General features: G+C 34.8%; 1 protein-coding gene across 1 annotated transcript in view; it reads right to left on the reverse strand.

The window, feature by feature from the left end:
* Window positions 1-10280: 10280 nt before the first annotated feature.
* LOC125669351 (receptor-type tyrosine-protein phosphatase epsilon-like) overlaps window positions 10281-16038 on the reverse strand; it is a 30515-nt gene continuing 24757 nt past the window's right edge. Inside the window, exons 23-26 of the mRNA XM_056161495.1 lie at window positions 13045-13164; window positions 12787-12938; window positions 12391-12526; window positions 10281-12289 (exon numbers count right to left, since the gene is read on the reverse strand). Coding sequence (XP_056017470.1) covers window positions 12218-12289; window positions 12391-12526; window positions 12787-12938; window positions 13045-13164 — 480 coding nt within the window. The 3' untranslated portion in view covers window positions 10281-12217. The remainder of the gene's footprint in view (window positions 12290-12390; window positions 12527-12786; window positions 12939-13044; window positions 13165-16038) is intronic.

Below are 16038 nucleotides of genomic sequence, written 5' to 3' on the forward strand. Positions count from 1 at the left end.
AATTAACCTTCTTTCAGTGGGAATGGGGCTGAATATCGGCCTCCGGAAAAGGTACTGATTAATCACTGTGTAACCATATCATTCATAATCCTTTTATTGATAACTATTACCATTTTGTTCTAAATAGCCTTTGAATTGTATTTCTATGCTGTAGATGCTGAGTACTTTCTCAAGGTCAACATACCACCATGTTCATTTATCTGGGGCTAGTGCTCCAATAGGTGCTGTCCTTGTACACGTGTTAATGTATCCATCCACTGCACGACTGGATTGATACTGCTGACATGTTCTAGTATTTTGGCAGCCGGGTACCTCCTTAGCCTGCTCGGTATCCTTGTTCTGAGATAGGATTTCTGTAAAGCAAAATGAAATCATCGATCTCACTAATCAACAGCTGAGAGTTTGTATCTTCTTTGATACTGTATAAATGCAAGGAATAATCTACCTTCTTTACCAATACTTAAAGCAATTCTAATTTAATGAATATCGAACGAGTTAAGCAATGTGAACAAAGATTAGCTAACACCTACAAATTATCAAAATCTGTTATAAGTTTCACAGAATTGAACCAACTAGTAAGCATACGTGTTCATAAACATAGCTTAATCTTTCCATCACTTTAAAAATAAGTGATACCAAGTCATAAAACTAATGATGTGATGAATGTGAAATTTACTGTTTACTCACGGTATCCAGATGACGAGATCAATCCCACTGCTACATGTATGAGAAAGACAAGTGTATGCATGTCGTGTTTACCGTTGTAGACGACAACCAGGAAGTATGAATATTAAATGTTTATTTAGATAACTTTACAGACTTCATGACACGGTTGACAGTTCACTTCAATACATACCCATTGCTGTCAAAGATCAATGCATACATTTGTATTCCTTCGGGTTAACGCGTTGTTTGTCAACGTACGGCGGGTGGTTCGTGTCGTATTTAAAAATTGCTCGTCCATCTCAAACGCTTATATAAGTAATACATAACTATTCTAAAATCTTCGCTTGACTATGAAGTGTGACGGTACACGCTCCTTGATGAAATCCTTTGCCCTTCTGCCTTCAAAGGATTTAATTAAGTCAACGCCTCCCATCATTTATTTATCATGACTTTCTGTGTTATTACTTTTGCACTAAATACGAGGGCTGTACAATATGTATTGTACATTGTCCCACAACGCGATAACGCTTTGCACGATTTCGTGGATGATGATACTTTAACATGCCACACCTACTGCAACACGGGACATCCTTTTTTAAGAACATCTCCGAGGACCTGTGGCATTCACACTTGATGCCGAGCGTTTGCCATGGAACTACCACTATCTGTTTTAACGACTAAGGTCTGTCGCGGCTGGGATTCAAACACCAGGCCCCCCGCTTGCGGGACGAATGCTCTAACCTCTAGGCCACCGCTGCGGTTCGCAAGAAATATGAGTATATCAAGGAACTGAGTCAACAACAAAACAACTTTCTGAAGTCACATTAGATGACATGTTTATCAAAATAAGATATTACTACTGGTAATACTAATTGAACGACGTAATTCTCTCGAAAATTCTTTGATCATTCACTCAATACCTAAAAAACCAGGAAAATAACGATCTATGTATGTCGAAGTGTTTTAAATATAGGTCAAAAAATTGCTATAAACTACAAGTGCACCAAAGTGGCAGAAGATATTGGGAGCAAACATAGATATTTACAAAATAATTAATATAGGACCAAATTTTGCATTAAAAGTATGAAAACCTACAACAATCATTTCTTGATGGATGTCTTTAAATCCTGGTAAAAACTGCATATGTTTGATCAAAACAATGCTAATGAAGAAATATGTAAAAGTGCAATATGGTATATTATGAATATACGAGTAGAAAATAAACGTGTTTTTTTTTTAAAGCATGGTACGAAATTGACTGTTTTTGGTAAACTCGTTGATAAATGAGGATGGGTCATTTTTATCAGATAATCAATATACGAATATTTATGTTGTGGTGCATACAAACTTTTTAGACGTGTTGCTCTGAATTATTTGAGCAAAAAGGATGAACCTATTATTGGGTTCGTGTTTGCCCAACTATGTCTTTTATTGCTTATGGGAGTTATGAGATTAATCGCTGTTTGTTATCTTCGCTTTTCATGCCATCATATATCTTACCACTTGCCTTTGCTGGAAATAAGAAAATATAGAATATTTTGAATCATATTCGTGAAACACGAACAGATCAAAGGGAACGAAAAATTTTCAATTACAGACAAACAATGGGGGAAAATAATTTTAAATTTACAAATGATTGAAAAATACAGTAGTTACAATATAGAATGAACCAAAGAATATTAACTACAAATACGTTTTTGAAAAAACTTAAAATAATCAATCATGACATGTGCAGTTTCTGTGTTAGAGAAAAAGAAAAACTAGAGCACATTTTATATGAGTGTGAAAAAGTGCAGAATTGTTTACGTATGACTTTTACATCGTTTTGTGAATCTTTTACATTTAAAATAGTCATAGATAAGAAAGCATTTTTACTTGGTTGTCCAGAGAATGAATTGATTAATATCCTAGATTTTTATTTGAAACATTATATATATTCTTCTCCATGTAAAGAAAATCCACTATTTCTAGTAAGATTTAAGAATATCTGGATAAATGTATATCGCGCAAGCTACTGACAAACAAGTTGATGGTACAGGGGTTTCAACAGTCTCGATTGAAGTCAGCATTTCGTAAATTCTATGGTTGTTATAACGATCTAGTTCGTCAATACAACCTATCATTGGGTCGAATGCTCTCTGGCGTGTTTCATACCGATTGTTAGGCCGTTCATGGCACACTGATTTTGACTACGGATAACTCCGTTTACCTGATCAGGATATAGGGCTCACGGCGGGTGTGACCGGTCGACAGGCGATAGTTACTCCTCCTAGGCACCTGATCCCAACTCTTGTGTGTCCATTGGTCCGTGTTCGCCCAACTATCTATTTTGTATTGCTTGTAGGAGTTATGAGATTAATCACTGTTCGTTATCTACACCTTTCATTGAAAGACATATGGTACAGGAGTTTCAACAGTCTCGAATGAAGTCAGCTATTCGCAAATTCTATTGTCGTTATAACGATCTAGTTCGTCAATACAACCTATCATTGGGTAAACTGCTGTCTCATGTGTTTCATACCGATTGTTAGGTCGTTCGTGGCACAATGATTTTGACTACGAATAACTCCGTTTACCTGAATAGAATATTGGGCTCTTAGCGGGATTGACCGGTCGACAGGGGATGCTTACTCATCCTAGGCACCTGATCCCACCTCTGGTGTGCCCAGGGGTCCTTGTTTGCCAAACTATCTATTTTGTAGTGCTTATAGAAGTGATGAGATTGATCACTGTTCGTTATCTTCACCTTGCAAAGCTCTTAGAAAGAACTGCAAAGAGGAAGTTGAGGACATTGATTACAAAAACTGAATGCATCATTTTATATCACATTGTCTGCTGTCTGACGTGTTTCATATTGATTGTTAGGCCGTTCTTGGCACACTGATTTTGACTAAGGATAACTTGGTTTACCTGATCAAGATATAGGGCTCAGGGCGGGTGTGACCCGTCAACAGGGATGCTAATTCCTAGTCACCTGATCCCACTTCTAGTATATCCAGGGGTTCGTGTTTTCCCAGCTCTTTTTTGTACTGCGTATAGGAGTTGAGATTGATCATTGTTCGTTATCTTCGCCTTTCATTAATGTATAACAAGATTATAGGGATACATACGTCGATTTGATATATCCCTGTGAGCTCGAAATAAAGGACACCACAGAGTCGTCCACTTCTGCTTCATACTTAGATATGTTATTGAAAGTAGACATTAACTGCAAATTGACAACTCAACTGTATAACAAACGGGATGATTTCAGCTTCTCCATCGTCAACTTCCTATATTTATGTAGCAACATTCCATTATAACCTGCATATGGTGTTTATATATCTCAACTGATTTGATACACATGAGCACGTTCTGCGTATATTCAGTTTTTAAATCGATTCAAGCTACTGCCAAACAAGTTGATGGTACAAGGGTTTCAACACTCTCGATTGAAGTCAGCCATTTCGCAAATTCTATGGTCGTTATAACGATTCAATTCGTCAATACAACCTATCATTGGGTCAAATGCTGTCTGACGTGTTTCATACTGATTGTTAGGCCGTTCTTGGCACACTAATTTTAACTACGGATAACTCCGTTTACCTGATCAGGATATAGGGCTCATGGCGGGTGTGACTGGTCGTCAGGGGATGATTACTCCTCCCAGGCACCTGATCCTACCTCTGGTGTGTCGAGGGGTCCGTGTTTGCCCAACTATCTATTTTGTATTGCTTGTGGGAGTTATGAGATTGATCACTGTTCGTTATTTTCACCTTTCATGCTACAATACCAATGTAATTTTACATGAATACATATTTGTACTGATTTTGTGACCAAAATCTTAAGACTTTTATATTGTGCACAGAGTGAAGAAAACAACGTAGCCTATGTTGGCATGTTCCCCCTTATCTTTATGTTTTTGTTTAGCAGTTAGAATAATTTTACCCTCTATCCTCTCTCTCTCTCTCTCTCTCTCTCTCTCTCTCTCTCTCTCTCTCTCTGTTATCTTCTTTATAAAAGTTTATCCTAAGTGTGAAAGTGAGTGTTTGTGTAAATAGCATTGAGTTCCCATAACTGTTGCTTAGGTTGGAATGTAGGGACACTTGTAAAACTCCTGACTAAAGGAATTGAATCAATGTGTTGAATAAAAAAAATGAAATATTAGCACTGGTAATACTAAATGAACGAGGTAATTCTTTCGAAAACTCTTTGCTCATTTACCCAATACCTAAACAACCAGGAAAATAACAATCTATGTATCTCGAAGTGTCTAAAATACAGTAAATATGTCCAACGTGACATAAGAAATGGGAAGATAACGAACAGTAACTCCTATTAGGAATAAAAAATAAAGAGTTGGGAAAAACGCAGACCCTTGGATATACCAGAGGTGCGATCAACGATCTGGGAGGAATAAGGACTCCTATCGACCGGTCACGCCCACCCTGAGCCCTATATCTTGATCAGGTAAACACAATAATCCGTAATAAAAATCAGAGTACAAAAAATGGCCTAACCATTGATATGAAACATGACACCTGAAGATAACGAACAGTGATCAATCACATAACTCCTGTAAGCAACACAAAATAGAGAGTTGGGTAAGAAGTCAGAAGCATTTGACAGGTTGTATTGGCAAACTAAATCGTTATAATGACCATAGAATTTGTGAAATGCTGAAATCTGACAATGAAGCATTTTTTGGACTTGAAAACGTTACATGAAAAATATTGAGTAAAATGCAACAAAGAAACATCATCCTAACTGCCATCTAAAGCAAAGTTTAAGGAATGTGACTGGTATAGATTAATGTCGTTTAATAAAAATCGGTTTTGGTTGATTACTGCCTAAACTCTTTTGGCAGAAACATTATGATGAGAATAATCATAAACTCTTAAATATAGTAATAGCCATTTCTAAAATATGTAGCTTAGATTTTCAGAGTAAAATAGGGTTTTCCTGAATTAATTATGCGTTTAACGTAAAGTGAAGATTAACACTACACGCCTGTGTAGGTTCACGTACAATCCCAGTTTGTTAATCGTAAAAAAAATTCTTAAATAGATTATCAGTTACAATTAAGTTTTTACTTTAACAACAAAATTTGAGCTATTTATACAGCCATTGACTAGAACTTGAATTGATCTGTTGAAACAGAACAGTTTTGTTTTGAATGATCTAAAGGTCTAAAACTTAATGATATGTATTCATTGTTTCAGATTTCTGAAAATACGTGTAGATGAATCTTAATTCATAAATGCTTTTTTTGAAACCTGTTTGTTAATGCTTTTCTTCCCTAGTAAGTTTTGAATTTTAAACCGGTTGTTAAACTAGAATTAATTTAACAAAAAATGTTCAGTTCAATAAACCAACTCAGTCAGTCACTTGTACGTCTGTAGGCGGACGGAATGTTTGAATTTACCTCAAACACGAATAGGGAATTTATTTCTTAAGGGAAAAATTTAGAGCCCATATACTGTTAGAAGTACTGTTATTAAAAGTAAGGAGACACAATTTGTATCTTTATAAAGTGATGAACTAGTACCATTGTAGTAATCTAGGCACAAGTTGTGGGTTTTCAGTAGAGTACAGAATTATCAACGGCTGTGCAACATGTAGTGGATTTTGAAACATTCCTGTCTCAATGCCATTATAGCACTTTGTAAAATTAATATCCAAGATTCCCCATGTAGTGCAGGTTCAGTTGTGTTCAAAGCATATTTCTCCCATCTCTTTGGTCTGTAGTATTATATATATTCAATCCATACCATCTTGGGCAGGATGTGTCATATCCGGGTTCAACATTTTAAGGATGACACATGTAGTGATAACGCTTTCCAAGAACAATTCTTTGCATGTTTTTTTTTTAATAATCTACAAGCATTATCATATGGTGTACATTCGATTTTTTGTTTGTTTAGAAGTTAGGGCGTGGACCTGGGACAAATTGTCACATCAAAATCCTTAAGGTGACATGATACACTGTTAACTGGAAATCCAGACGACTGTTTAGCATTTTGAGTGATCTCAGCCTGATTCACGTTTCTTTTCAAATCGGTTTACTCATTGGTAGTCAAGAGGTGTTACCAACCAGAATTTCATAACGACAGAGACTCTTGTTTGAGAAGGTTCGAAATATACCGGAGACTTTTACATTTCTTTTATCTTCTACTCTGCAAAATCTAAATTCTACAGGTTTTGTGTCTCTCGAACACCAACAAAGATACCCTCTCTTTAGTTTGGTGTTTCATTTCATTATCATATATACTTGAGCAACATTTGAATGATATTTCTGTGATTTGTTTATGGGTTATGTAAATTATCTCTATAATGTTTGTGATCTCCGTCTCCCCTTCAACAAACCAAAGACATTTTTCTGCATCTTTTTTTAAAAATATCGATACACTTTCAAGTTAGTAAAGTATAAATATTATTGACCTGTAAGTTATTTAAAAGCAACGGTTAAATCACCTGACTTTGACTTGTTTCCATATTTGGTAATGATATCCACATTCAAGCGATGGCAAATAAAACTAGTCCATAACAAGAATGGTATCTATTTTTCTTTATTGATTTGCAAGTTGATCTACATATCAATGCACACCGCCTTACCACCTTGGTTTATTTTTCAGTAGTTGAAAAATTAGCTCGTTGAATGAATATACATGTATTCATACGCTGACATACATCAATGAAAAGCTGGATCTAACTGAATTGAAACAAACTGTGTCTTCATCGTTGTAAAATGCGATGGACATCAATAGAAATTAAGGAGAAAACACACAGTGAATCTACATTTACCAGACATTAGTTTACTGCCGAAAATTCGGTGATAATATCGGGTCTCCTTAATTAAGGCGTCTCAATATTCAAATACCATTGGTACGAAAGTCTTCATTAAGTGTTTCATACTTCACCACATATCAATGTATATATACATTTGATCTCAAACTCATGGTGCATTGCACACTTTTTAACATATATTTGTTTCACTCTATATTCATGTACAAACAAGCTATACTCATTCGATTTCATATTACGCAACTGGTCTCGGTGATTATGGGAGCTACCACCTAATAATGCTTCATACTTAGAACGACAGCAAAATAATAACTCAACTTTATGATAAACGGGATGATTTCAGCTCCTCTCTCGTCAACTTCCCATATTTATGTACCAATATTCCATGATCACCTGCATATGGTGTGTATATATCTCAACGGATCCTATACACAAGAGACTGTCCTGCGTATGATCAGTTCTAAAATCGAGACAGGCGACTGACAAACAAGTTGATGGTGCAAGGGATTCAACAGTCTCATTTAAAGTCGGCATTTCGCAAATTCTATTGTCGTTATAACGATCCAATTTACCAATACAACCTATCATTCGGCCAAATCCTGTACGACGTGTTTCATGAAAGGTGAAGATAAAAGTGATCAATCTCATAAATCCGACAAGCAATACAAAATAGAGAGTTGGGCAAACACAGACCATTGGACACACCAGAGGTGGGATTAGGTGCCTAGGAGGAGTAAGCATCGCCTGCCGACCGGTCACAACCACCGGTAGCCCTATATCTTGATCAGGTGAACGGAGGTATCCGTAGTCAAAATCAGTGTGACAAGAACGGCCTAACAATCGGTATGAAACAGGGCAGACAGCATTTGATCCAATGATAGGTTGTATTGGTAAACTAGATCGTTATAACGACCATAGAATTAGAAAAATACTGACTTTAAACGAGGCTGTTGAAACCCCTGCACCATCAACTTGTCGTCAGTAGCTTGCCTCTATCTAAAATCTTACCATACGCAGAACAAGCTCTTGCGTATCATACTGATTGTTAGGCCTATCTTGGCACACTGATTTTGACTACGGATGACTCCGTATCCAAGGGACGAAGAGGTGTAACAAACAGCAGCCTAGATTTCACTCATTACCCTGATGGATCGTCGCTCTTTCTCTCTCCCTCTCTCTCTTGCACGCACATGCACACTTGGAACTAAACAAAACCAAATCTAAACAGTACTAAGGGTTAGGAGAATGTATTTTAGGATCAAGGCAAGACAAAATAGGTTTTTTATAACCTGCCGTTTAAAAATTATCCCAAATGAAGTACTGGCTGTTTAAAAGTGGGCTTTCTCCTAGTACTACTATTTTCCCAAAAAGACCTTGATTTTAAGAAATGAAACATATAATCAATTTAAGAAATGAAACCTATAATTATTTTCTTGATGCAGGTACCAAAGGAAAAATTGGACGGACAACTTTTTCATCAATGCGCTGTAAGTTTCATTTTCTTATCATTTAAATATGTGTGTTTTTAAATAGTAAAACAAAGAGTTTCTCTCACCAACAAGCTTAAATTAACTTTTATGAAATGGCGCGTAGGAATACATGAAAGTACGAATGAAAACAGCAACAAAAATGGCTGACGGATTGCGTTCAGGTCAGGTAGAGTTACAGCGCGGAATCAAATAGATTAGATGCCGAATGATAGGTGCAATGGTTTTAAAAAGCTGAATTAAATATAATGGAAGAAAGCAAGCGGTGACTGGATGCTTACTCCTCCTATGCACCTGATCCCACCTCTGGTGTGTCCGGGGATCCGTGTTTGCTCAACTATCTATTTTGAATTGCCCCGAGGGTCTCTACAGCCCAGTAGCTAAGTACTTCGTTACTAGCTTGAAAATACGGATGTATATTTAATTGCTGTTATAAAATTTAGAAATTCATTTCAAAATTAAGGATTATCTCCCTCATGCATAGCTCTTATCCTTGGACGAATTTGGCTCCACTTTTTTGGCACGCTGTTTTTGGCTATATTTAGCTCTAAAACTTCATAGTTATTTCGGATTTCAAACATTTCGGTTGAGCATCACTGAAGAGACATTATTTGTCGAAATGCGCATCTGGTGCATCAAAATTGGTACCGTATAAGTTTTACATTATGGGAGTTATGAGATTGATCACTGTTCGTTATCTTCACCTTTCATGTATGCTGCATTGTATTGGAGGAGACGTTGAATACTGTTTGTGTCGTGGGAACGGTGTGATTCGACTCAGCTCGATTTAAGTATCAAATCTTTATCGATTCCATGTCTTTGTTGGTCCCATAATGCAATGCGTTTTATAAACAAGATGAAGGTCATAAGAGTAGTTTGACCTTGATGCTAGTTTGTTGCTTATTAGTCTTATCATATCTGAGAAATTTCATGCCTCTATCAATATCGGTTCCAAAGTTATATCAGGATTGATATTCATGGTCAGAAGTCAAGGTCACTGGGATCCTTTGACCTTGATACTAGTTTGTATGCCTTGTCATCTTCTTCTCATTTCCGAAGACCCCAGGACGTTATCATATTTTTCAAGTTATATCTCTGCTTCTATTAAGAATTTATTAAAACAATGGAAAAGAAGAAATCTGACTCCAATTGGCCGCATAACTGTTATAAAATCTCTAGCAATCTTAAAAAATTGTACATTTGTTTATTTCCTTACCGAATCCATCGAAAGACACTATTGACCAGTTAAACTGTCTATTTTTTGAATTCCTGTGGAAAAGTCCTGTTCATAAAGTAAAAAAGTCTATAGTTACCCAGGAATATGAAAAGGGTGGTTTAAACATGATAAATATAGAAAATTTTATTGCAAGTATAAAAATATCTTGGGTTAAAAAATTGCTGGAGAGTTCAGCAAAATGGCAATTTGTCATAGGCGAAGATATCAATATTAGTCAGGTCATTAGATATGACCCAACATATGCATTAAAGAATATTGAAAAATAAAAAAAAAAATAAAAATTGGCGATATGTTTTTAATTCTTGGGGGAAAAACTGGAGAACTGTTTTGAAAATGCATTGACACAAGAAAAAATGGGTAGAACTGTTCTCTGGTACAATGAAAAACTTAGAGTAGATAAAAAATCAATGTCTTTGAAGGAATGGATTAAAAGCAATATTTACTTAGCAAATTCGTTTCTGTATGAGGAAGGAAATATAATGACTTATGCTCAATTCAAAACAATGTTTGATATCAAAACTATTTTTTTGGAGTAAAACAAGCAGTAAAAAAATTATGAAAGATTTTAATGTTGATCATCTGATTAACGAACAAGAACCAACTATTCCCTTACACATTTTACCTTTACTAGATGATAAAACCAACAATAGAAAAATTTACAAAATATTTGATTCTAGCAAAGAAAAACCAACTGGACCAAAAAATGGGATAAACAATTTGAAATATCTAGTGAAGAATGGAGAGGAATTCATAAGGGTGTTTTTATGAACACAAAAGATAGTAAATTACAATGGCTACAATATCGAGTAAATCATAGAATTTTAACTACAAACACGTTTTTGAAAATGATTGGGAAATCAGACAACGATTTATGTACTTTTTGTTTAGAGGAGAAAGAATCATTGGAACACATTATGTATGGTTGTGGAAAAGTCAGCATTTTTAAAAGAAATGTGCAATGTTGGTTTACTGAAACCTTTTCATTCGATATTATAACTGATAAGAAAACTTTTATCCTTGGATGTTCGAAAATAAAAATGGTAAACTTTGTAAATTATCATTTGAAACATTATATATACTTAACCAAATGAACAGGATATTGTTTGTCATTGAGTAAATTTAAAGCCACTTGGACTAATGTATACAGAGTAGAAAAACAAATTGCAATTAAATATAATTATACAGATCAGTTTGAAAAGAAATAGAAATTATGTGAAACATTAGCTCAAGTATAACGGAAACTATGTTAAAACAAAAATATCCTAGAATGCTTCTTTTTTAGTATTATATACATTTGTTATATTTTTTTCTATTTCTTCGTAAGAGGTGAGGTAAATGTATATTCAATCAATAGTGTGTTTAAAGTAGTATTTTTTAAATAACAACCTTGGTATTACATCATATATCTTATTGTTAATTATTATAGTATGATATTTATGAACTCAGCCAGAGTACATTGTCATTTTTTTCTATTTTCTGTACTTCTAGCCTTCGTTTAGTATGAATGTCTGTCCGTGTGAATGTGTGAGCGAAAGAGTTGCAATTCTTAAAACCCTGTACCCCCTGGTCAGGTTGGGTTGTAAGGGTTGTGTAAAAGCCTGACTATATACCTGAATAAATGTTGTTAAAACTGAAAAAAAAACGTTATATCTGTTGAATTTTGGAACTAATTTTTCCACACATAGTTCTATGTTGGACCCACCCCCAAAATATAATTTAACCCCATTTAATCTGAAAACAAAAACATTTCTACACAACTAGATATATTGCTTATCACATCCTTGAATTTCTAATACTTTCATCTACTGGTTACGGACAACGGCTGCGGACATTTTAAGGCAGAAGAACAAGAAGCGGAAGAATAGTTAATAAGAAACAAGCAAATACAATAAGTGAAGTGTGGGTGAGTTAATAATACCACTACATATATAACACTGGTCTCCAGTGAATGAAAAAATTCTTCAATGTGTTTCCATTGTTATTATATAGGAGGGATGGTGGTTGATGTAATTCATTGCGTTTAATGTCACAGTCTCTTTGGTCCTCAGCAATTCGCGTACACTGTGTCATTTTGGAGATGATCAGCAATGGACTCGTAACAAAATTGATATTCTTCCTGAAATTAGAAAAACACGGAGTTCTCTGTACATTTGATGTGCAAAGGAAAAGAAATCGTATTTACAAATTTAGTGGAAAATGAAAGTATTTCAATCATACCAAAGAAGATATGAACTCTGGCCGTCGGATTTGGAGTTGTCTTGTGATTGTAAATATGTCCACATCTGTATCCATGGTAAGTTGTTCCAGAGCATTGAATACAACCAAGAATTGTCCACATCGCTTGGCCCCATCACTAAGTAATATACAATTTTATCACATTACTCTGATGATAATAGAATTGATGAATTGAATTCATTTGCTCTGCGACAAAATTACTCTTCGTTTTCTGGAAGATTTTTTTTATTAGAAGCGATGTATAATTTTCACAAGTGTTATACCGGGTAAATTTGTGTTATTTCTAGAACAAATTAGTCTTCCTTTAATCCCCATGTCTGGATCTTCAAATAATTCTTAAGATATTACATATGTTTGCAAAACATAATGAAATCAAACCTCGACAGAACCAGAATCCTTCCCTCGGGGTGGGTCATTTCCTCCACCCTTGCTTCGTTGATGAGATCAAGTAAAACTCTTCGGTTTGAGGAGTCGCTTTCTCCTTTCCATCTTCTACATTCCAGTACGCAAACGCGCATGCCACTAGCTCCCTGCATCACGTGTTTGAAACGAAACGAATCTTGGATTTTAGATATCAAACAGTACTTCATGAAATGTAAAAAGAAAAAATCATCAGAAAACTTTGTAAATGGACACCTTTTGGTGTAAAGTAATGCTAGTCTTGGTGACTGTGGTTGTTTGTGTACAATCTGTCAATTTAGTCGTGAATGCTCCAACCGTTTTGCTTTCATTTTTAGCAGGAAGCCAAAGTGAAGACTGAAAAAGAAAACACAAACTGTGGGCATGGCTACAATAACGAAAGGATTATACAATACAAAATTTGAAGCTCATGCTAATCGTAAATCCTCTTTAAGCATGTATGTAACTGCAATGACTGATTGGTTTTTGAGGTTGCACAAGGAGCGTAGGGTATTTTCGTCTAGACTGCTTGCATTTTGTAATTACATGTGTTTATGTCGAGTTGAAAGATCGTAGATATTAATTCAGAAATAGAGTACAATGAAACAGCACAAAGAAGGTGTTGCACGTCTCATGTTAATTTCCCTAAATGTGTTGCATGAAAGTTCGAAAAAATTAAGTTATTCAAATATATGATAAAACCAATTGGAACGTATGTCTTGATTCAATAATTTTCGAAAATAAGTTTAAATGACATGTATTGACAAAATTAGCCAAAATATTTCGAGTTTCAATCAAACAATAAGCGATATATATGATTGTTAGCGTTAAAATAGAGGGGTATCCCCGAATTTCAGAAAATCTGCCTCCGTGAAACAAAATAAATTTAGCATGAACATGTTCTTCGAGTTTTCCTCTAAAAACTATCCCTTTGAAATTTTGTTTCACGAGGGCATTTTTTGTAAATTAAATAAAAATCGAAACGAACTCACTGGTATTATATTCAACTTTACATGTACGTTAATTTTCCTTAGTAATATATGGTCTACTGCGTGGTCCAATGGTAAAGTTGTCGACTCTTATTTGAAAAGATGTTTTCTATTTTTAAAACGACCGGGTTCGTCACCCTCACGAACACATTTTTTTTTTCATATTACGTTTTCCATCTAAAGTTTTTTTCTCAATTGAAACACGCTTCTAGTTTTTATAAATGTTTCATGCCAAATCTCTGTTTATTACCATGTTCCGAGTTTGAAATAAGCACCAATCTGGACACTGTTTAGTTTGTGAATAGGACTCTCAAGAAACATGCCGAATACAGCATGCAATACCTGTGTTTTATTAGTTAAGGCTGCTAAAGAGAAGTTGTATGTTTTTCCGAATGAAAGTTGTTGACAAAGGCATGGTGTCTTTTACGAAAACCCGTTGTGAACTATGCAAAGCTTTGGAAGAAAAACTTTAAGGCCATACAAGGTAAATAACCGTTAAACAGTTTTAGTTTATATGTATTCCAGTTGGAAATTGCTATGTTGAATCAAGTTTTACAGGTGCATGTACTTCGAATAATGTTGAACTTTATGCGTATTAAACTTCCCATATTTTGTTTTATGTTCAGAGTCATATATAGTTGCCATTTGTTGGTTGTAGAAAATAATACATACGAGTATAAGAGCTTTTGGACTGTAGTTGTATATAATATTAAACATTTGATACACTCGTAGCATGTCACCGTATACATTGTATCAGATACTCAGAAAAAAGAAGACAATCTAATTCTCACGATTTCAAAAATTATCTTTAGACTTCATGTATAATGTATTGATACATAAAATGTATTAGGTTTGTCCCTAGTACTGGGGAACCTTCAGGCATTTGAATGGCAAATACGCAATGAGTATAAATATGAATGAAGGTCAGTTCTACGTCACGAGTGCTTGCACAGAGCTCCGATTAGGGAAAATTCCCGCTTCAGTGCAACACCCTCTTTATTACTTGAACATTTACAAAGTTATACACAATATTTATGTTACCGAACGTAACAATCACTCTAAAATGAAATCCGGGACAGTTTTGAAAGTTTACTGTGAGGTTTACAACCGAAATCAATACAAATGGATAACACAAATAGAAAGTAAAATTTCAAAAATTTCTTTAAAAACTATGATTATCTCTGTTGCAATTCTGAGAAACTCATTCAAACTATATAGAAAGGATATTTTGTAAACCTAGAAAATGTACTCACTCATTCAAACTATATAGAGAGGATATTTTTTTGACGTAGAAAATGTAATCACTCATTCAAACTACATAGAACGGATAGTTTGTAGACCTAGAAAATGTACTCACTCATTCAAACTACATAGAAAGGATAGACCAAGAAAATGTACTCACTCATTCACACTACATAGAAAGGATAGTTTGTAGATCTAGAAAATGTACTCACTCATTCAAACTACATAGAAAGGATAGTATGTAGACCTAGAAAATGTACTCATTCATTCAAACTACATAGAAAGGATAGTTTGTAGACCTAGAAAATGTACTCACTCATTCAAACTACATAGAAAGGATAGTTCGTAGACCTAGAAAATGTACTCACTCATTCAAACTACATAGAAAGTATAGTTTGTAGACCTAGAAAATGTACTCACTCATTCAAACTACATAGAAAGGATAGTTTGAAGACCTAGAAAATGTACTTACTCGATACTACGAACTCCACCAAATCTTTCTATTTCATACCTATCAGTAGACTGCTATATGAGCATTGTCATCATATCAATAAAAGTTTAATAAATCACATATCGTAGAAATTTCAACAGTTTAAATATCGGAATTCGTTAAATTGGTATGCATACAATGATACAACATTCCTTTTCTTACTCCAATTTAGCGATTGAGGTCACTCTACCCAAAATACCCTCACCTACGGCATCACTGTACAACTTTGTGATATACATTATTTTTTTCTACATAATTAATAGTCATGTTCAATGATGTTGCTATTGAAACATCGTTGGTACAATTTACAAGGCCAATTTCTTTCTTGTTTGAATTCAGTAAATAGACTAATGAAAAAGTGAAAATAAAGAAGAGTGACCAATGTAATAAATCCTATAAAGAAAATAATATTTAAGAAGAGGACAAACACGTTCACCTGGACACACTGGTCAGAAGTGATATCGGATGCCAAGGAAGCATTTCATTTTGACCAGTCACATCCGCCATTTT

The sequence above is a fragment of the Ostrea edulis genome, chromosome 4 (assembly GCF_947568905.1).
Source record: "Ostrea edulis chromosome 4, xbOstEdul1.1, whole genome shotgun sequence".
Taxonomy (NCBI): domain Eukaryota; kingdom Metazoa; phylum Mollusca; class Bivalvia; order Ostreida; family Ostreidae; genus Ostrea; species Ostrea edulis.